Here is a 21,229-nt window from a genome sequence, read left to right as displayed (position 1 = left end):
TCTATTTATTTGTGTGTATGTGTGTGTGTGAGAGAGAGACAGAGAGAGAGAGAGAGAGAGAGAGAGAGAGAGAGAGACAGAGAGAGAGACAGAGAGACAGAGAGAGACAGAGACAGAGACAGAGAGCACCACATACCAGTAGAGGTCAGAGAACAACTTCCCTAATGTAGGTGCTGGGAATTGAATTCTGCTCATTAGACTTAGCAGCAGGAGCTTGCTGGGTCACTTTCCTATCTCTTGAGTTTTAAACATGTATATATTCCTCCATCCCCTCTTTTCCCCTTCCCCGCTATCTTTTTGAGACAGTCTTTTACTGAAACTGGACCTCACTGATTGGCCACACTGACTCGACCATCAAACCCCCGGAATCATCTTGTTTCTGCCTCCCAGTGCTGGTTACAAGCCCTTGTTGCCTCAGCTGGCCTTCCACATGGCACAGGGATCCAAACCAGGTCCCTCATGCTTGCCTAGCAAGACCTTTACTTTTATTTTGAGGCAGAAATCTCACTCAGTTGCCCAGACTTGCCTCTAACTTGCTCTGTAGCCCAGGAAGGTCTTGACCTTGCTGACCCCCGGCCTCAGCCTTTGGGTTGGTTGGTATTACAGACTTGTGCCACCAGGGCCCACTTACACTGTTTCTATCAGTTCTTAGCTCAGCTATATCTTGCAAGCAAGTACTAGTGTTCTACTGTGTTGGAAGATGTCCCTGAAGAGACAAATAGTGACTTCTTTCCTGTTTTGATATCTGTATTTAGTTTATGCGGAGGTTTTTTTTTTAGGGGGTGTTTTGTCTTCTCAGTTAAAACCCTTGTGGGGGATAAAAGCTGCTAACCCAGTGGGATAAGTTACTCAAATAGCAGCATTTCCTTTCGATTCACTTGGTTTAAAGTGATTTTCTTTTCATAATAAGCATGTGTGCCTTCCCAAAGGATTCAGTATGCAGAGTGGAGACCAGAGCCTGGCTCACCAAGTCTCTTCAGCTGCTTCTGACATGGAAGTCTTCCTCTCTCCTTTAGCTCCTGAAGAGCTAATTTGTTGCCATTATTAGGAAGAGTCATTAAAAAAAATGTATTTCTCTCCTCTCAGGATGATGAACCTCCAGCCAAAGGGAAGAAGAAAAAAAAGAAGAAGAAAGAGGAAGAGATTGACATAGATGTGGACGACCCAGCCGTGAGTCGATTCCAATACCCGTTCCATGAGCTCATGGTGTGGGCCGTGCTCATGAAGCGCCAGAAGATGGCGGTCTTCCTGTGGCAGCGCGGGGAGGAGAGCATGGCAAAGGCCTTAGTGGCCTGTAAGCTCTACAAGGCCATGGCCCACGAGTCCTCCGAGAGCGAGCTGGTCGATGACATCTCTCAGGATCTGGACAACAATTCCAAGTGAGCATCTTGAGGGAATCTGAGGCCAAGGCTGCCTGCTACCCTGGTGCTCTCCCCATTGAAGCCATGAGCACTGAGCTTCTCCTTTAAAGACCATTGTGGCTGAGGCTTACTCATAAACCACCTTGCCCATCCTGTCTGCCAGTATTTTCACTGCTGTCCCTCTGGGCTATTTCTGGGTTGTCATTGGTTTGGTCTGCTGCTTTCTCATGCAAATTACTGAAGCACTCCTCTACGCAAAGGGAATGAAATAGATTCCCATAAAGAGACACCCACCGGTGCTGTATAAATTCAGCATATTTATGCACTGGGCTCTGAATGTCAGAAGGCCTTCTGGAGTTTTCTTCCCCTGGAGTTAGGCAGATGGCTAAAGGAGGCTGGCGCTGGCTTTTTCTCTTTGTGTATATGAGATATTTAGGCCACCAACAGCTTAGGCTTTCTGTTTAGCTAGTTTCTCCTGAGGGCAGGTCTGGCTAAGGGGGACAGAGTACTGCCAGGTTTCAACATGAACCCTTTTCTCTTTTCCTTATTGGAAGAGGGGGTGCTCCTAGTTCACCATCAGAACCTGGTTGGGTGGGGCCCTGGGCTTGATTACATTTGGACTTGGCCACAGCAAGCATTCAGCAATACATGGGTTATAAGTTCTGTTGTGTTTCCTAAGCCTGTCCTGGTTTTTCGGACATGTCTGCTACAGTGAGCAATGATTCTGTGTCCGCCCGACTGCGCCTGCGGTCTAGGGACAGTGGTCTTCACTGTGATGGAGTGAAGAAGGGATGCTGATCTCCAGCTTGTTCAGCATTTCATCTGTTGTTAAGACCGACCAGCCCTTTCCAAATTTGTCACATGCCAGACTGGAAATCTGAAGCCTAGGGACGACTTTATAGGCATATAAACTTGAGGTCAGTCCAGCAAGGCAGCTGTGCCAGCATCTGGCGGCTTTGTTTGGAAGCCTTCTGCTTTTGTTCTGGATGCAGTGAGTTCCAAAACGATTAGCTGGCTTCTAAGTGTTAGAACCCAAGGCTTTCATTGTTTTTCTCTTAGATTTATTTTATGAGTATGAGTGTTTTGCCCTCTCTCTCTCTCTCTCTCTCTCTCTCTCTCTCTCTCTGTGTGTGTGTGTGTGTGTGTGTGTGTGTGTGTGTGTGTGTGTGATGCCAATTGCATTCATGGTGTCTGAGAAGGTCAGAAGAGCTTCTGGAGCTGGAGTGACAGGTAGTTGTGAGCCACCATGTGGGTGGTGGGAACTGAACCCAGGTCCTCTATAGAAGAAACAAATGCTGTTAGCCACTAAGCCATCTCTCTATCTCCAGAGCCCAAGGAATTTTAGAACAGAGGTATGTTCACTACCTTGGGTGATGCAGTCACTCCAGATGCAGTCCTGCCTTCTACAGAGTCCTCCCTTGGTGATGTGTCACCTTGCAGCCTAGGACCAGGACCAACCAGAAAGTACTGTACACTCCAGGGACAGGAACGGCCACTCTCCCACCTTCATCATCTTTATCTTCATAACTGCAACAAAACATCCTGCAAACAGAGAAACAACACCAGAGGAGAATGATCACTATGTAGCCAATATTTTAATCACATCCCAAGACAAGAATGACAAAGGTACAGGAAATGGCTATAGCTGTCTTCAAATATTGGAATCAGGGTCATGAGGAAAAAAGAAAAAACTATGTCCAAAATTCAGCTGTGTCACTTTCTCCATGCCTTGACTCTTATACTTGCCCTGCCACTAGCAATCATATGCTCTGCTCTGGGCCCTGTGACCACTGAATTTTGTCTCATTGCACTGAGCATGTTGAATTATCTTGTAATCAATGTCTTGTTGAAGTCTTACAAAACACATGAAAAGCACATTTTAGCCAGGCTGTGGTGGCACATGCCTTTAATCCCAGCATTTGGGAGGCAGAGGCACTCCAATGTCTGTAAGTTTGAGGCCAGCCTGGTCTACAAAACTACACAGAGAAAACCTGTCTCAAAACCCCTTTCTCTCCCCCCCCCCCCGCAAAAAAATACAAGAAAAGAAAACCACATGTTTTAAATGTTTGACTTATATGAAACACAAGGGCTTGGCCAGCACCCATATTTGAAATCAGAACCTAACCAACACCCACAAGCCATCCCGGTGCACCACCAGCCCCACTTCTTGGACCCTCAGAAGCAGCCACTAGTTACTACCGCTTGCAAACCCATGGATCCTGTCTTTTCTGTCTGCCTCTTTGTTCTTTGTACAGCCCAAGTAAAAGACTTTGTCTCCCTGGGCCTGAGGGACATAGTTAAGCTCTATTTGCAGGAAGAAGGATCAGCCTCCTCTCTGATCAGTCAGAGAGCTTGCTACTTGTTACCCCTTTCTCTGGTGACAGGTCTTGAGAACTTAAAGAGGACATCAAGGCCACTTTCAATCCCGTGTTGTGTGTCTTGTGACTCCCCAAATCCCCACGGACACATATGTTTAAGTACAAATGTTTCAAAAAAAAAAAAGTACAAATGTTTCAAAGTCACCGACATCCTTGTCCCTCCAGAGATTTTGGTCAGCTTGCTGTGGAGCTGTTAGACCAGTCTTACAAGCATGACGAGCAGGTGGCCATGAAACTTCTCACCTACGAGCTCAAAAACTGGAGCAACTCAACCTGCCTCAAGCTGGCTGTGGCAGCCAAGCACCGGGACTTCATCGCTCATACGTGCAGCCAGATGCTGCTCACTGACATGTGGATGGGAAGGCTTCGCATGAGGAAGAACCCTGGCCTGAAGGTGGGCATGATGCACAGGAGTTCCCTTTCCTTCATTTCAGTTACCCCATCATCCACAGCCTGAAAACTGTAAATGGAAAATTCAAGAAATAATCTATTCAGAAGGTTCTTTTGTTGTTTGTTTGTTTGTTTGTTTGTTTGGGGGGATCAAGGGCCTGATGTAGACTAGATGAAGACTCTGCCACTGAGCTTCTCCCTAATCCTCTTGTTTGAGATGTAAATTGTGTATTGTTCTGAGTAGCATGATGAAGCGTCACATGATCTCATTCTACCCGCTCCCCCCAAAACCCCATAAATCGTCTGTTTGTCCAGTGTATTCACAATGTATGCTGTACCTACCGATTAGTCACCTAGTAGATATCTCGGTTACCATATTGACTGTCATAACATCCCGGTGCTTTTATTCAAGTAACCCAGAAGTTCCTTACTAATAGCCCCAAAGAAGAGAGTGGTGATGCTCAGGAGACAGCAGGGTGTCAAATGTATGGTCCATTGGTTTTACCACTAGGTGGCAATGCTGCAGGCATATAGACAGCACACAGAGGACATGGAGGTCAGCACCATGGAGGTCTATGTCAGGCTGCTGCTGGTGGTTAAGAGAGATAAGGGGGACCACTGTATTCCCCTGAGCAACCCCACACAGGAGACACTATAACAGTTCTGGCTTTACAGATGAGGAACTTGAAGGTTGGTGATTAAGGTGCCCAGAGTCTGAGCTGGTCAGTATGGGACAGGACCTGAGCTTAGGTGGCCAGACGCTCCAGCCCCAGTATAGCCAGCATGCTTTACTTCAGAGCTGTTTGTCACAGTCTGTGTTTTCAGCTGGAGTCCACCATGACTGAGCATGCTCTCCAGACAGGTCACCAATTGCTACTGAAGCACAGACCTGGGGGCTGGAGATGGCTCAATGGTTAAAATCACTCAATGTTCTTGCAGAGGATCAAGGTTCAATTCCCAGCACCCTCACAGTGGTTAACACCTGTCCATAACTCCAATTCCAGCAGAGCCAATGCTCTCTCTGGCCTCCTCAGACATTGCATACATATGGTGCACAGACATATATGCAAACATAATACCCATATGCATGAAAATAAATTAATCTAGAAAAATCAAAGTGCAGAACTGCCCTCTGTTTCTACAGTACTTTAACTGACAACATCTGTCCCTAACACGTGGCTTATGGAGAGAACATGGGACAATGAAAAGGTTTGAAGAGTTCAAGTCAGTTGAAAAACTCCCAGATTACCTTGAGAAAAGATTTTGTTTGGCTGGAAATCCAACTATCTAATGATTGTATTATATTGATTTTATTGGTTCTCTATGAAGATAGAGGCAAAATATTGCAAGTTCACTAGCCCTTATCTGAAATGTCTGGGGCCAGAGGTGTTTTCAATTTCTTTTTATGTCTGCAATTTTCACATAGACATAATAAGCTATTTGGTGCTTAAGCCAAAGTGCAAAATTAATTGTTTAACATTCCCTTTATATATATAGCCTGGGGGCTGACTTTATTATTTCTAGGGTGCCTGCATTTTGACATTAAGTCAGGTGTGGAATTTCCCACTTGTGGCATTGTGTTGGGTTCAGATTATGGAGTACTTAAGATTTCAGATTGGCACTAACCCTATATGGCACAGTGACTAGCAGAAGAACATCCACCTCTTACATATACAGATACTATGCCTAGCTATCCGGTTCTACATAGCACACAGATTTGTTACATTGATATTGCAGCTAGCCTTAGATATTAACAAATATAGTTTGTTTTCAGAATGCCAAGATCAAAGAGTTCTTAAAGGCGTTAAAGAAAACAGGTCAGGTGTAACGAGGTGAACATTGGATTGGCATCACACGTCTTCAGAAGCACTGAAACCTAGAAGGCAGCAGAAAAGCAAGCAAGGCCTTTGTCTTCATAGTTTTCACTGGAAAAACATTTAGAATATGGATTTTTTAAACTTGATATAGCTTTTTAAAACATATGAGGAAAGCCAGGGATGTAGCTCATTGGTACAACATTTGCTTAGCTTGCATGAGGCCCTGGGCTCAATCCTGGCATGGCAACAGCATAAAAAGTAAAATGCACAAGAAAAGCAAATTAATCTAAAACAGGCAAAGAACCAGGCCAGGACTGGTGGTGCATGCCTATGATCCTGGCTACATGAGAGGCTGAGAAGAAAATGTTGCAAGTTTAAGCTAGCCTGATCTGCAGAGTGAGTTTGGGCCAACCTGGACAACGTAAGGAGAGTTTGTCTCAAATAAAATGTAAAAACGGGACAAGAATACAGCTTAGTGATGGAGCCCTTGCCTGGGGTGTATGTGGTCCTGGGTTTAATCCCAAGTACAGCAAAAATAAATACAAAATAAACCAGACAAACACTGAAACTGTGCTTTCAACATATTTATTTCCAAAAACTAACTGAATTAATAAGACCCTGTGTTTTACAAATCCCCATTTGGAATCCACACAGCTGAATGTGAGGCAATTAGACTTCATAAATGCAGAGGTTTGTGGGACCAAAGAAAGATGGACTCTGGAAGGGGACACGGCATGCTTCAGTCAGTCAAATGCTTAACCTTGCAAGCACCAATACCTAAGTTTGATTCCCTGTGACCCACATTAAAAAAGAAAATCAGACATGAACTCTTACTGCAGGGGAGACAGAACAGATAGGTCCCTGGAGCTTGCTGGCCAGCCAGGATACTTTAATTGTCGACTTCCAGGCTTGTGAGAAACCCTATATCAAAAAGCAAAACAAACTAAGTAGTTCCTCTGGCTCCCACATGAGCTCATATACCATACACATGTACACCTGTGCACACACACACACACACACACACACACACACACACACACACACAGAGAGAGAGAGAGAGAGAGAGAGAGAGAGAGAGAGAGAGAGAGAGACAGAGAGAGAGACAGAGAGAGAGACAGAGAGAGAGAGAGAGAGAGAGAGAGAGAGAGAGAGAGAGAGAGAGAGAGACATATGCGCACATGCACAGAGAGACACACACACATGCACACACGGGGGGGGGCACTAACAGATAGAGTGAATGACTAAGAAGCCCCAAGTGTTGGGGTTGCAGGATCAGGGAAGCAAGCAAACACTGTTGATGATCCTTAACAAGAAAACAGATGGAAATCTAAATTTCAGGAAAATAATTGAAGCTACACACAAAAGTTAAGGTTCAGGGTTGATCTAAATTAACACCTGGAATGTTTTTAGCAATCAGTAGAGCATAGAAAACACTGACAAAACAGCTGTGAACTCTAGCTGTGGGCCAGGCATCATGTCATCCTCCCGGCCCGGCTCAGCCCTTCCTCTGTGAGCCTTCCAAGTCTAAAACACACATTTCTCATCACACTGAAGCATTTTTATATCAAGCAGAGGTGTTGATGTATTTCATTAGACTTTAATTCAGCTATGTACCTGCTTGGTTTGTGTAGTTTGCTTTTATGGTGTTGGGATCTAGTGAAGGGAGGAATCCATGCTGGCAAGAATTCTAGCTGAGCATCCACTCCAACTTACCCGTGTGGGGATTTAATGTTTAAACATTGCTTTTGAAGTCTGGATTACACACAGCATTGTTTGTCATTTCTCTTTTGAAAAAAATTATCAATGGATATTCTCAAACTTTTCATGATCTGCAGGTCTGCCTAGGTATCCAGAACATAAAAACACAGATCATCAGGATGGCAGTGAGGACAACCCAGGCTCCTAGGTGACTGGCAGTGTAGCCAGTCCAATTTTACAGCTTCAACAGGACAGTAAGGCCCTCCAGCTCCCAGGATTTCATGTTCTTGAAATCAGCCAAACACACATCAAAACCCCTTTAAGAGCTTTCAAAATGAAACCGGGCACTGGTGGCGCACGCCTTTAATCCCAGCACTCGGGAGGCAGAGGCAGGTGGATCTCTGTGAGTTCGAGGCCAGCCTGGTCTCCAGAGCAAGTGCCAGGATAGGCTCCAAAGCTACACAGAGAAACCCTGTCTTGAAAAACAAAAAAAAAAAAAAAAAAAAAAGAGCTTTCAAAATGGCTCAGTGGGCAAAGGTGCCTGCCGCCAAGCCGGTCAACCTGGGTTTAATCCCTGAGACCCACATGGTTGAAGGAAAGAACTAACTCTTGCAAGTTGTACTCTGATCGATACAAATTCACTGTGACATGTGACATGCACACACTAGATGGATATGTGAGTTTTAAAAAAATTAATATTTGTAAGCATATCTAAACTGAATGTAAATAAGCTGTCCTTTTGGTCTTTACTCCCTGAACAATAGAGTAGAACAGCTTTTAACCCAGCATTTACATTGCATTAGGTTAGCAGCCATGTAGACATGAGGCGGAAGGACACGTGTGTCAAATATTATGTCACTTAATGACCGTAAGTGCCCACAGGTTTTGGTATCTAAGGTTGTTGAATCACTAAAGCATACCACTGGGTCAACTGTGAGAGCATATCCAGGGAGGATTAACTAAAGGCAAAAGGAGAGACCTAACCGGAATGTGGATAGCACCAGTCCATAGGCTACAAATGGATGAAATAAAGGGGAAAGGGAGAAAGCCCAAAATACAGGCTCGGGCCCCGCCCCTCTCTGTCAGGATGGGAGCTGCTTTGCCCTCCCCTTCCCATTTGCCCCCCCAACTATGATGATGTAAAACAAGTCTTTCCTCCCATAACTTGTTTTCTTAGGTATTTCATCCCAACACAAAAAAGTAAGACAGGGACAAGATTTTCCTTGGATTACCAGAGCTTAAAACCGGATTTGTTCCTCATCACCTAGGTCATCATGGGGATCCTTCTTCCACCCACCATCCTGTTTTTGGAATTCCGAACATACGATGACTTCTCATATCAAACATCCAAGGAGAATGAGGACGGCAAAGAAAAAGAAGAGGAGAATGTGGTTAGTGACGCCCAGAGGGGTCATGTGGTTCTCATTGTCAGTGTTCAGATTTGTTCTACCATGGACTTAGAAAGCTTGCTAACAGGGCGCTTGGGGAATTTTCCCTTGTTAAGGACACTTCGTGCTGGGAATGGGCTTGTGCCCACCTGTAGGCCTCCTGCCATGTGCTGGGGATGGCATATTCCCAACTGCAGACTTCCTACCATGAGCTAGGGATGGCCTATTTCCACCTGAAGATTGCTTGCCATAAGCTGGAGATGGCCTCCTGTCCACACCTGCAGACTGCCAGCTACCAGCTGGGGATGGCCTCCTGTCCACAGCTATAGACTGCCAGCTACCAGCTGGGGATGGCCTATTGCCATCTGCAGACTGCCTGCTATGTGCTGGGGACAGCCTGTTCACACCTGCAGACTGCCTGCCATGTACTGTGCTATTTTCCAGGATGCAAATGCAGATGCTGGCTCGAGGAAGGGGGATGAGGAGAATGAGCACAAAAAGCAGAGGAGCATTCCCATTGGAACAAAGATCTGTGAATTCTATAACGCGCCCATTGTCAAGTTCTGGTTTTACACAGTAAGGCTCTCCCCGGCGATTGTCCTTGGTCATGTGGGGAATACTGATCTGCACCAGAATCAAGAAAAATTGAAAGCTTTAAAAAGTGTCTAAAGGTTCATTAAGATAAAATGAGTTATAAATCAAAACTAGAACTAACCGAGAGCTTTAATTTTAGATCCCAATGTATTGTCATAGATATTTTATACACACAGGAGTATTGGCTATCCTAGCCCCACATGACCACTTCATAAAGCAAAATGTTTGCTTAAGGGAAAGGATTATTAAAATGTTTTTAGTAATTTAAGAAAGAAAAGTTTTGTTTGGCTTTAAAATAAACTAAAAATAGGGGCATGAGAGATGGCTCAGCAATTAAGAGCTCTGTCTACCCTTCCAGAGGTCCTGGGTTCAATTCCCGGCACCACATGGTGGTTCACAACCATTTGTAACTCCAATTCTAGGGGATCCAACACCCTCTTTGGTTTCCACGGGCTCATGGTACCCAGACATACATGCAGGCAAAATATGCATGCACATAAATTTTTTAAAATAAATGTAAAAAGTGTTTTAAAATACAAATGATTAGTGAATTAAAGAGTTAATAATTCACAGATCCCATTTTTCCCACTAAAATGACATGGTTATTAAAAGGATATAGCTGTTACTTAGGCCCCAACTCCCAACTGATCAACTTATAAAGAGAAAGGGGTTCCTTCTGCTCATAGTTCTGGTGTTTCAGTCCATAGTCAGCCCTAGTGCTTTTGGCCTGTGCTAAGGCAGCACATCACAGCTGGGAGACTGTTGCAAAGCAGAACCACACTTCTCACAGATTAGAGATAAAAAGGAAAGTAGAAGGAAAGGACTAGAGTCCCAGTGTTACCTTCAAAGGCCCACCCCCACTGACCTCCTACTAGGCCCCAGTACTTAAAGGCTGCACCACAGGCTGGGAACACATGGGCCAATGGGAGCATTTCCAATAGAAACAATAGCAAGGCTGAACCCAGACCATAAACACATTTAGACTTCCTTCTCTAAAGTCCTCACCAAACAAATGTGCTGAGCAATACCAGGTCATTCTCCAGCCTAGGGGCTCTACTCCTCTGAGAATATAGCTCACTGGTAGCAAGAGCAGGACAGGACACAAGAATAGATTGGAGCATCCTGTAGATGGAAGAGGCCTACCTACATGTAGTCACAGAGCTGTGCCCAGGAAGAGTATAACTTGGGCACAATGCCATTTTGGAGAGCCAGCTGCAGAGAACCTCCTTCCAGCCATTCTCTTTCCCTATAAGCCTCACCTCTTCCCCACCCTAATTCTACCCCTTTCCTTGTCAAAAAGGTAATTTGTTATGGCCACCGAAAATCACAGACCTGTCACTGGAAAGTAAGGGGGCTCTTAGGCCAGTACCGTGGGCCTCACAGAAGACAACTCACTCACACATTCTCTCTTCTGCATTCTCAGTGGTCCATCTACAATGGGAGCTTTAAGAATGAGCTGTGGGAGGCAGGAAGGCTAAGTCACCTTTACCATTTTTTCCCAGAATGTAGAAGACACCAGCAAATTACTAGAAAGGTTCCCTGTATATTATGATTCTTGCAACCCCATAGCAAAGGTATGGCAGAATATGGATTGCTGGGGCCTGTTTTGCACTGAAGTTGTAGAACACCCCCAGCCTACCTCAGTGTAATGTGCAAGGAGGAAGGGTGTCCACTAAGCAGGCCAGTCTGTGGGAAGAAAAGAATCCTTGTAGATGAAGCATGGAATGTTGTCTCTGAGTCACAACTACTGGCCTTTCTTCTTCAGATCTCCTATTTGGGCTACCTGCTGCTGTTTAACTATGTCATCCTGGTGAGGATGGATGGATGGCCCTCCCCTCAAGAGTGGATTGTCATCTCCTACATCGTGAGCCTGGCATTAGAGAAAATCCGAGAGGTGATTATTGAAAAGGCTGATCCCACCCCATTAACTGCGGAGTTCAATTTCAGATTTTATTAATGCAGAGTTTTGTGCAGATGATGGCTGCCCAGCATCCTCCCTCTAAGGTATCACCATCCGGAGTCATTATATCCGCTGTTTCAAATGTCACACCTCCTCCCTCTGACTGACTTTGAACTCACAGTTCAAAACTCAAAGTGCCATAAATGGCATTTGATAATAAAAATAGGCTTGAGCATATGAAAGAGCAAATACTGCCAGCTTCTTGAGATAGGAAGTACAAGTAGGCACAAATTTCAGCTGTCTGAGATTAAAACTGGGGGGATACATGAGATGTCAACATTTTTAAGTGTGTGCGTGTGCGTGTGCGTGTGCGTGTGCGTGTGCGTGTGCGTGTGCGTGTGTGTGTGTGTGTGTGTGTGTGTGTGTTTGTGCATGTGAGTGCACCCATCCATGTGGGTGCACTTGCCCCTACTGGTGCAGGTTGGCTTCATTCCATCATTTCTCCATTTCTCTACCTTCATGTTTGAGGCAGGGTCTCTTAATGATCGTGAAACTCTGTTTTGGCTAGACTGGCTGGTGAGAAAGTCGGGATTCCTCTGTCTCTGCAGCGATCCCACTCCCCTCACTGCCCCGACCTCAGTGTTGGGCTCATAGGTACACACCACCATATCCAGATTTTATGTGAGTTCCAGATATCTAAACTCGGGGCTTAATGCTTGTCTGAGGGGCAATTACTTACAGATCCCCCTCCCCAGCCCCGGGAACCTGGGGCTTTGCATCACACGGTACACCTGCACAGTTGGTCTCTTGTCCCAGAGGAGCGTGGAAGAGGAGTTCTTGGTGAGAAGCAGCAAGGGAAGGAGGCCAGAGAAGAAGGAGATGAACTGGGTGTGGCTTCAGTAAGAGGTTATTCTCTATGTAATCCCATAGGTGATCCACCCTGGAAGGAGGGCGAGGAGCTTCATACCCACATCAGTGTTTGGCACCCAGTGCAGCAGTGACTCCAACTACCCAAGGGCAGGCCTCCCAGAAAGGGGCAGGTGTGGGCCTCACAGCAGCACCTGCAGCAAATGGGTGGCAAGCCCACCTGGTGAGAGGCTCCAGGGAACCTGGGGCAGAGCCCAGAGTATCTGCTGCAAACAGAGCAGCCCAGATTTTAAACTACGTGCTGAAAAAAAAAAAAAAAAAAAAACAGACATGCTCTCACACACACGAGACATATCACCGAGGTCTTTATTTAAAATGGGAAGCCAAGAGGCAGTTTCACAGGCAGCAAAGGAAATGCTACCTAGGATGGGCTGTCACCCACAAGCCTGAAATGACTACATTCACTCATAAACAGCAAGTTTTTAATCCAGACAGAACATGAACTTACAGTGGAGAAAAACACAGCACAGATTGCTGACCTTCACCCAATGAACACCAATACCACTATTTTGTCATTACTACTGACCTCATCCAGTAGAGTAAGTTTGATGTCGTCAGTCTATTGACAACTGAGCAATGAAGAGTGCAGTGAATTCATTCTACATCCCACCCTCTTCCATGATTCCTATTGCTTCTCTAGCTGGGCTCCATTTGATTTCTGTGGCTGTAACATCCAGGACTTCCTAAGAGGCCTATCTTTCCTTTCTATAATGTGTACCATGGGGGGAGGCACGTGTAGGGTCAGAGGACAATTTGGGGAAGCCAGTCTTGTTCCTTTACCTTTATGTGGGTCCCAGGTGATCAAACTTGGGCCACCAAACTTGTATGGCACCAAACTTTACCCATTGAGCCATCTTGCTGACCCTCTGTCGAGATCTGGATCCTGCTGATAGTTATAGGAGAGATGGGGCAGCTGTTGGCTAGCTAGTACACACGGCTTGCTGAGACAGTGAGTCCATCTGTATTAGTTGATAGACTGCCAATGCCTCCACTATCCCTCGGATCCTGGGACCTACCCATGATTTTCAAAGATGAAGGGTGTACCCTGGCATGGCTGCCTTGCCCTGTCATGCTTCCACTGTGCCTGTCATGACTGTAAGTGCATGGCTGTGCATACTACTGGCTGAATAGTTTCCACTTTACTCGGTGGCAGTGTTCTTTTAGTCGGTGGTGATGCAAAAGGATAACATCTCAAGCAAGAGGAAAAGTATGGTTCAACTTTCCCTGACTTGTCTAACTTGAGAAGGAATTTTGGCAAGTCTGTTTCCTAGCTCTATCCAGCCATCTCCACCAGGTGGGTCATCCCTCTGTGGTAACAGAGAACTTGTTCCTGCTCTAGAGTTTTCCTTCTTTCCCGTTTTGGAATGTGAGCCAACAGGCATGAGTCCAGATAATTAAAAAGGGAATCAAAAGGCAGCTGCTTTAATTACAGCCAGAAGGAGACAATTTGGAAGGCATTTCCTGAGTCTATGAAACCCCTGAATCCAAGAAAACAGAGGATTCCAAGGAATTTCTCCCTCTAGATATACTCTCTGCCCAAAAATTTCATGTGCAGAGATCTTGAGCCACAAAGGGCCTAGATGCCCTGGAAGGCCCCAGCCCTCTTATCTTTCCTAGATTCTAATGAAGATGTGGTTTCTGGTAGGACCCTCTCAGCTTACTGTTCTTTGGGGTTTACTTCCAGATCCTCATGTCGGAACCAGGCAAACTCAGCCAGAAAATCAAAGTGTGGCTGCAGGAGTACTGGAACATCACAGACCTTGTGGCCATTTCTATGTTCATAGTTGGAGCAATCCTTCGCCTCCAGAACCAGCCATACATGGGCTATGGCCGGGTCATCTACTGTGTGGACATTATTCTTTGGTACATCCGAGTGTTAGACATCTTTGGCGTCAACAAATACCTTGGTCCCTACGTGATGATGATTGGAAAGATGGTTAGTAACAACTCCCCATGGGTAACCAGATAGCTTGGCTGGCATTAGAACACTGGACCAGGCTTGGGTGTGGCTTCCTTTGATTTCATTTAGTTTTTCCTTTGCAAGCTGGCTTTACATGTACAGTTGCCCTATGTGTTGACATCTTAATAAATTCCAACAGGAAACCATGAGTTGAAGATTCCTAAAAACACAGCCCTATATAGACGTTTATCTCTCACTGAGTACCAGGGGCTCAATACATGCCATATTCCTTCTTCCATGTCATATTTAAACTGTAGTATGATCAACTGCATTAGTCAAATTTGTTCTGATTTTGTACTGATTATATTTTGATAGTAAGAGAAAAGAAACATCCTCCACTTTTCTAAAAATTTGCTTTGCTGTCCCAGGACATAAGATAGCCTTAAATGTAGTAAGGGTTGAGTAGCAGGGGACTGGAGAGATGGCTCAGAGGTTAAGAGCACTGCTGCTCTGCCAGCGGACCTGGGTCAAATTCCCAGCACTCACAAGATGGCTCACAATCATCTGTAACTCCAGTACCAGGGGATCCAATACCCTCTTCTGGCTTCTGAGTGCATTGTATGCACACATTGCATAGATACACATACAGGCAAAACACCCATATACATAAAATATAATATTTAAAAAGTTTTAAAAATAATGCAGCCACAATAGTTGTATCTCAATATACTAGCTCTGCATCTTGGGGGCTGGAACCATCATAGAATTTCTTCAGAGTAGGATCTGGATTTCATGTGTTATATGAAGTTTCATCCACTTCAGAATGCTTTCATAGTAAAAATCAGATTGGTAACTCCCTAGCCTTTGGCAGAAGCCAGTGATAATGGGTCCCAAGGCTGGCCCCTACAGGTAATCCAACAGACTTTGGCTCATGTGCTCTGGTCTGGGGTGGTGGACATATGTTCTTTGTGTGATTAGTTTGAAACACATCCATGGTGACATTTATTTCAGAGCAGGCCACAAAATGTGAGACTAACCACTACCTAGCAAGTTGTCCCTACATTACTAAAATGGTTTGTGTTAGGACTAATTCCAGAACAAAGGTGAACTTCTGCAATAATCGAACAACAGGATAATAGAATAATAATTATCAATTAAAATGCTTCTATAGAACCAGTGCAGGACTGGTTTGAGTTACAGGACATATGGTTTAGCTAATTCCAGTAAGGACCCTCATACTCAGGGATATTCAAAATTAGGGATTATAGGAGCTAGAGAGATGGCTCAATGAATAAGGGCACTGGCTATTCCAGAGTACCCAAATTCATTCAGCTCCCAGAAGCCATATGTTGGCCACAACGGTTGTATCTCCAGTCCCAAATGATATGACAACTTCTGTAGTCACTGCATACATGTGGTGGAGACAAATTTATAGGCAAAACACCAATACACCGATACACATACAAAGGGTTTTGTTTAAATTGAGGGTTACAATAGGTTAGCACTGGTGATGTGGCTCAGCTCCTGCCTAGAAGACCTGGTTCAATCCATAGTACCACAGAAACGGGGGGTGGGGTGGGGGTGGAGATGGGAGTTATATGCGTCTAGCATCTGGAGTGCTGACCACTCAGCATCCATGTAACGAATGGAGATTAGTGTGTCTTCACAATTCTTCGTGGCTTTATTTCTGAGAAGAATCCTCTCTTGCTGCTGTTCCTAGAAACTCCCATGTTTTCTGATGAGGCCTCCCTTTCCCTATTCACTTTTCATTTGTAAGACAGGGTCTTATTATGTAGCCTTGACTGACTTGACTGAACTGGCAATCAATTATGTAGACCATGCTGACCTCAAATTCACAGAACAGCCCCCTGCGTCTGCCTCCCAAATGCCGGTATTCAAGATGTGTACCACCATGGCCCACCCTTTCCCTATTTGCAGTTACAATTACCAGAAGAACATCTGTGTGTGGGTGTGTCAGTTAGCTTTTTCTCCCCACAGTAAAATACAACCTATAAAAGAAAATGCCTGTTACAGCTCACAGTCATGGTTGGCTGAGCCTGTTGCTTTGGGTGTGTGTCAGGGAAGCACCTCATGGTAAGAGTACATGTTTGAGCAAGCATGCCTACAGCAGAAGGCAAGGAGGAAAGAGAGAGGAAGGAGATGGGGTCCAACCATCATCCTGGTGACTTAAGGACCTCACACAAAGCCACACCTCTCAAAGGCTCCATCTCCGTCCCAGGGACCAATAGTGTCAACCTAAAAACTAAATCTTTAACACATGGCCATTAGCGAGGGGTATTCTAGATGCAAACTAGAAAATGTGGTTAAAAAGCCTTCAGTGAGGGGCATTCTAGAACTGAACTATAGCAACAGGAAGCAATAAAAGAAGCAAGAAAGATCTGGGGCAGAGGAAGGGAGTAGGGTTCTAGAATAAGGCAAATGCTTTGCATGAGGTATAAAAAGCTACCAGCCTGTGGATGAAAGGGAAAGATGCAGTTTTTATCATAATAAAAATGACATCTTTGGAGAGCACAATAGCATGAGCCAAGATGAACTTGGTCCACTAGTCAATAGTGTGTTCTTCCTACGCAGATGATTGACATGCTGTATTTTGTGGTCATCATGCTGGTTGTGTTGATGAGTTTTGGAGTAGCTCGCCAAGCCATCTTGCACCCAGAGGAGAAGCCTTCTTGGAAATTGGCCCGAAACATCTTCTACATGCCCTACTGGATGATCTACGGAGAGGTGTTTGCAGACCAGATAGACCGTAAGACTAGAATTCATAGTAAGATTCTCTTCCCTGCTTCCAGGGCAGATGATCAGTTCCAAGTTAATGGAAGAGCACTCATTAATTTGGAAGTAAAGTATTTTTTCTTCTGCCAGAGGCACTGGATTATTTTATGAAAAAAAAAATAAGCACAGACTGTGAAGTGTAGATTTTGAGGTGTCAGCTGTTTCTTCTTCTCTAAAACTCACTCTGGAATTCTCAGTCTCTCTTCCCTTGTGCTGTTGGACATTACATCACATGATGCAGCCCCAGTACAGTCATTTGTCTTCAACCCTGATATCTTCCCACTCCAGGATAAAGAAGGCTGTTCTGTGAAGCAGTTAGCACAGCATGGTGGCACATACCTCACATGGTCCTCTTCTTTGAATCGTTACAGACTGCTTCCCATATAGCTATTTATTTCTTCTTCACCACAGGTGTTCTTTTCAATACTGTATTAGTCATTTATTTATTTTTATAGAGTAAATTTTTAAGATTTTATTTATTTATTATGTATACAACATTCTGCTCCCATGTATATCTGCACACCAGAAGAGGGCACCAGATCTCATAACGGATAGCTGTGAACCACCATGTGGTTGCTGAGAATTGAATCAGGACCTCTGGAAGAACAGTTGGTGCTTTTAACCTCTGAGCCATCTCTCCAGCCCCCATTTACTTATTTTTAACTGACACAAGATTTTACAAATTTACTATGCACATATACAGGAGTACCAGTTTTTATTGTCAATAATAACCTGGATATAGCAGAGGAAATAGGTGGCAAGTGAGGATGGGCTCTAAGCCCCAGCTCCGCTTCAGGTGGCAGTGCCTCTGTGCTGCAGGGTGTGAAGTTCAGATGTCCATGAGCCCATTACACTGGGACAATTCAGATTCTGATGGACCAGGCACTTCTCTCCTATTTCCACACAGTGACCACATCTTGTTGTGTCATGAGGCACCAAGGCCGATAGTGTCTCTGCTGCCTCCAGAGTTCTGCTCTTTGGAAACAGGAGGTTTAGAACACTCTCCTCTTGTGTGAAATACAAAGTTATCAGTATATCTGCTGACACACGGTTGGACTAATAACTTCTTTGCAGTTTTCAAAGACATCATTATTACAAATATAACAAAATTAACCACTTACTGTGGCTCTGTAAATCAGACCATCAAAATCTATTGTTTGTGAAAGCACATTAACCTAAGTAAGCATATCTATTGTTCCAGTTTTTCTATTGTGTCTTAATTAGCATACAAAATAATGGGTTTCATATGACATTTCACATTACATATCATTGCACCTTGCTCTTACTTGCCCTTTCCCATATCCTCCCTGTCCCTTATTCCTCTCTTTTATTGGCCCCTTCCTCCCTTCAAATAGCCCCATCTCTGCTTTTGTATTGCATATGTGTGTGGTATTTAACATGTATGCATATATATTGAATCTGGACTCTACATAAGAGAGAAAACATATTTTATCTTCCTCATTACCCCTCTCACTCCCCTCCCCTTATGTCATGAAGATGTGGTAAAGGATGGGCTACAGATTGTCATTCTCTAGACTCAATACAGATCTTACAATCAGCATCTCACAACTGTACTTACTTGCATGGGGACCAACTGGACCAGGACCACCAACAAGTCAAGGAAATGGGAGGCATTCACAGTGCCCTACCCTTTACCTCTGAACTATTGGCTGTCAATAGACGCTGGGAAGGGGGGTTGGGAGAAATCATTGTTTGTAGTTGTGTTCTCTGCTGAAGATTAACTCTGAACGAGTGAGCACACTGGTGGCCCTGATTAAGTGAGTCATAAAACGAATGAAAAACTAGGAGAGAGAGACTTGGGAGGAGGGGAGATTGACAGGGGAGATAGGAAGGTAGGAATAAAAGTGGTCGGTACACCTTGTAGACATGTGAGAGATTAGTCTAAAACCAAATTTAATTAAACACACATATGTAAAGCAAACAAGCAGAAGTTTCTGGACTACAGACACCGCTGTAGTATTTTTACTGTTCAGGATTTTAGTCACACTGGTTAATGAGAGACGATAACGAGGCAAACAAAAGACTGTGGTTTTTCAGTAACAGCATTAAGTGCAGGTTTTCAGCTCTTCATCTGACTGCTCCACCATACCTTTGCATCTATTTGTGCTGCTGAGGTGTTCTAGGCATGACACAGGGAATGCTTGATCGTCACACTTGAAAGTTCAAAGGATCATCTGCAGCAACATCTTGTCTTTCCAGTGCTTATAGACATATGGATAGATGAATATTGATGAGATCTGTTTCTCAGAATTGATAATAGATACATTTATTCTAAGCAGGCTTGAGTCTTCGCATGTCTTAGCAGCAAAGCGATTCTTGTGTTGGGAAATTGTTTTATGTTCCTCTCACTCATCTTCTTATTTTCTTTCCTCCTCTCCTGGGACAACTGAAAAACAAACCACACTCTTCATATCCAATGACTGTCTAGTGTACGCCATGGAAATCAACCGTAAGTTCACATGGAATTGGTGAGGTATTTTGTGAAGGTTTTCATTATGTCATCTTTTTCCTCAACTGGTTATAGATACTCATATTCTATTTTTAAATACGTCTTCAATTTTCTGAGGTCAGTATATTTTTAGACTGCAAACAAAAAGTAAGCAGACCATAAGTTCCACATTAGGATCATCCTATTTTCCCTGCTTTGGGAAATAGGTCTCCTTAGTGAACAGAAGGGAAAGGATTCATTTTCAAACATAATTCCATAGTTGATCTGAGAGGGTGGCAGGGATCCCTACCCCATAACTGAAATTGAAAGTGTTTCCAGAGTTAATGTACAGTGAAAGCAAGAAAATCACAAGAAAACAGCATAAGCTAATAGTAAATTATTAAGAGATGGAATGAGATTCTAATAGACAACATAGGAAGATACAATAATGGTTTAGTCATCATTAAGAACTGGATATATATGGTGTAGCTCAATTGTAGAATGCCTGCCTAGCAGGTACAAGGCCCAGTGTTTATTTTCCCAGGTACTACCAAACAAACAAACATATTTTCTAAATGTGGTGAAGGGGTGAGGTGATAAGAAAATGGAAAATGTTTGCAAATGGAACAATCTGGATATAACTGTCTCAGAGTGAAAATATAAATTTATTACCTTCATTATGTGATTTGATATTTTTGCTTAGAAAATTATTGCTTATGAAATGCAAAAGTCCAATTAAGTCATGTGTGGGGGTGTGCAAAACTGTAATCCCAGCACTGGAGGCCAGAGGATCACAAGTTTAAAAGCCAACCTGAGCTATGTAGTAAGACTGTCTCAAACAACATAGGGCTGGGGAGCTAGCTCCATGGGTAAAGTGCTTGCTGTGAAAGCATGGGGACCTGGCTTCTATTCCCTAGACCCTATGTGAAAAAACAAGTTGCAGCCTCACATACTGGACTGGAAGGTCCCTGGAGCTTGCTGGCTCTAGTGCAGCCAAAATAGCAAACTGTGGGTCCAGAGAGACACCTTGCCTCAAAAATAAGGTGGAGAACATCTAGCCTCTACATACAGATTCACAGATGTACATAACAGGTACATACACCCCAAAAAATTTCATTCAAAACACATATAAAATTATTTATCCTTTGTTACATATACAAAACAAGCCACCCAAAACAAACTTTTCTTTCAGCTCCTTGTGGTGAAAATCTCTATGATGAGGAAGGCAAGCGGCTCCCTCCCTGCATCCCTGGTGCCTGGCTTACACCTGCCCTCATGGCCTGTTATCTCCTGGTGGCCAACATCCTGCTGGTCAACCTACTGATTGCTGTTTTTAAGTAAGTATCAATGCAAAGTGTGGCAAAGGCCTGTGGCCGTTGTTCATTGCTCTACAGATCTCTAACTCAGGGTCAGAAAGTTATGGAGATACCTGCATATGTGTTCAGAGAAATTTACTAAAGCTTTTAAAGGGATAGGGTTTTTTGCAGTCTTTTTGCTCAACTTAAATCAGTCTGCATGTAGTCATATATCAAGCGTCAGCACTTAAATATATTTAAATGTAATATTGGCTAGTATTTTAACACTGAGGCACACATTTTAACCTAATGAAAATATTTTCTTAGGCAGAAGCCTCC

The 21,229-nt window shown here is 44.1% G+C and overlaps 1 protein-coding gene across 2 annotated transcripts in view; it reads left to right on the top strand.

Annotated features, from left to right (window-relative positions):
- Trpm1 (transient receptor potential cation channel subfamily M member 1) overlaps positions 1–21,229 on the top strand; it is a 138,404-nt gene that overhangs the window by 92,295 nt on the left and 24,880 nt on the right. Inside the window, exons 16-24 of one of the 2 annotated variants that reach the window (XM_027408067.2) lie at positions 1,087–1,379; positions 3,905–4,133; positions 8,913–9,035; positions 9,477–9,608; positions 11,392–11,520; positions 14,138–14,389; positions 16,946–17,120; positions 19,596–19,616; positions 20,788–20,932. In XM_027408067.2, coding sequence (XP_027263868.1) covers positions 1,087–1,379; positions 3,905–4,133; positions 8,913–9,035; positions 9,477–9,608; positions 11,392–11,520; positions 14,138–14,389; positions 16,946–17,120; positions 19,596–19,616; positions 20,788–20,932 — 1,499 coding nt within the window. Of the gene's footprint in view, positions 1–1,086; positions 1,380–3,904; positions 4,134–8,912; positions 9,036–9,476; positions 9,609–11,391; positions 11,521–14,137; positions 14,390–16,945; positions 17,139–19,595; positions 19,617–20,787; positions 20,933–21,229 lie in introns of both variants that reach the window. The other variant, XM_035441387.1, reaches the window with a different exon arrangement.

The sequence above is a fragment of the Cricetulus griseus genome, chromosome 3 (genome assembly GCF_003668045.3).
Source record: "Cricetulus griseus strain 17A/GY chromosome 3, alternate assembly CriGri-PICRH-1.0, whole genome shotgun sequence".
Classification (NCBI taxonomy): Eukaryota; Metazoa; Chordata; class Mammalia; order Rodentia; family Cricetidae; genus Cricetulus; species Cricetulus griseus.
This window is presented reverse-complemented; position numbering and strand designations above follow the sequence as displayed.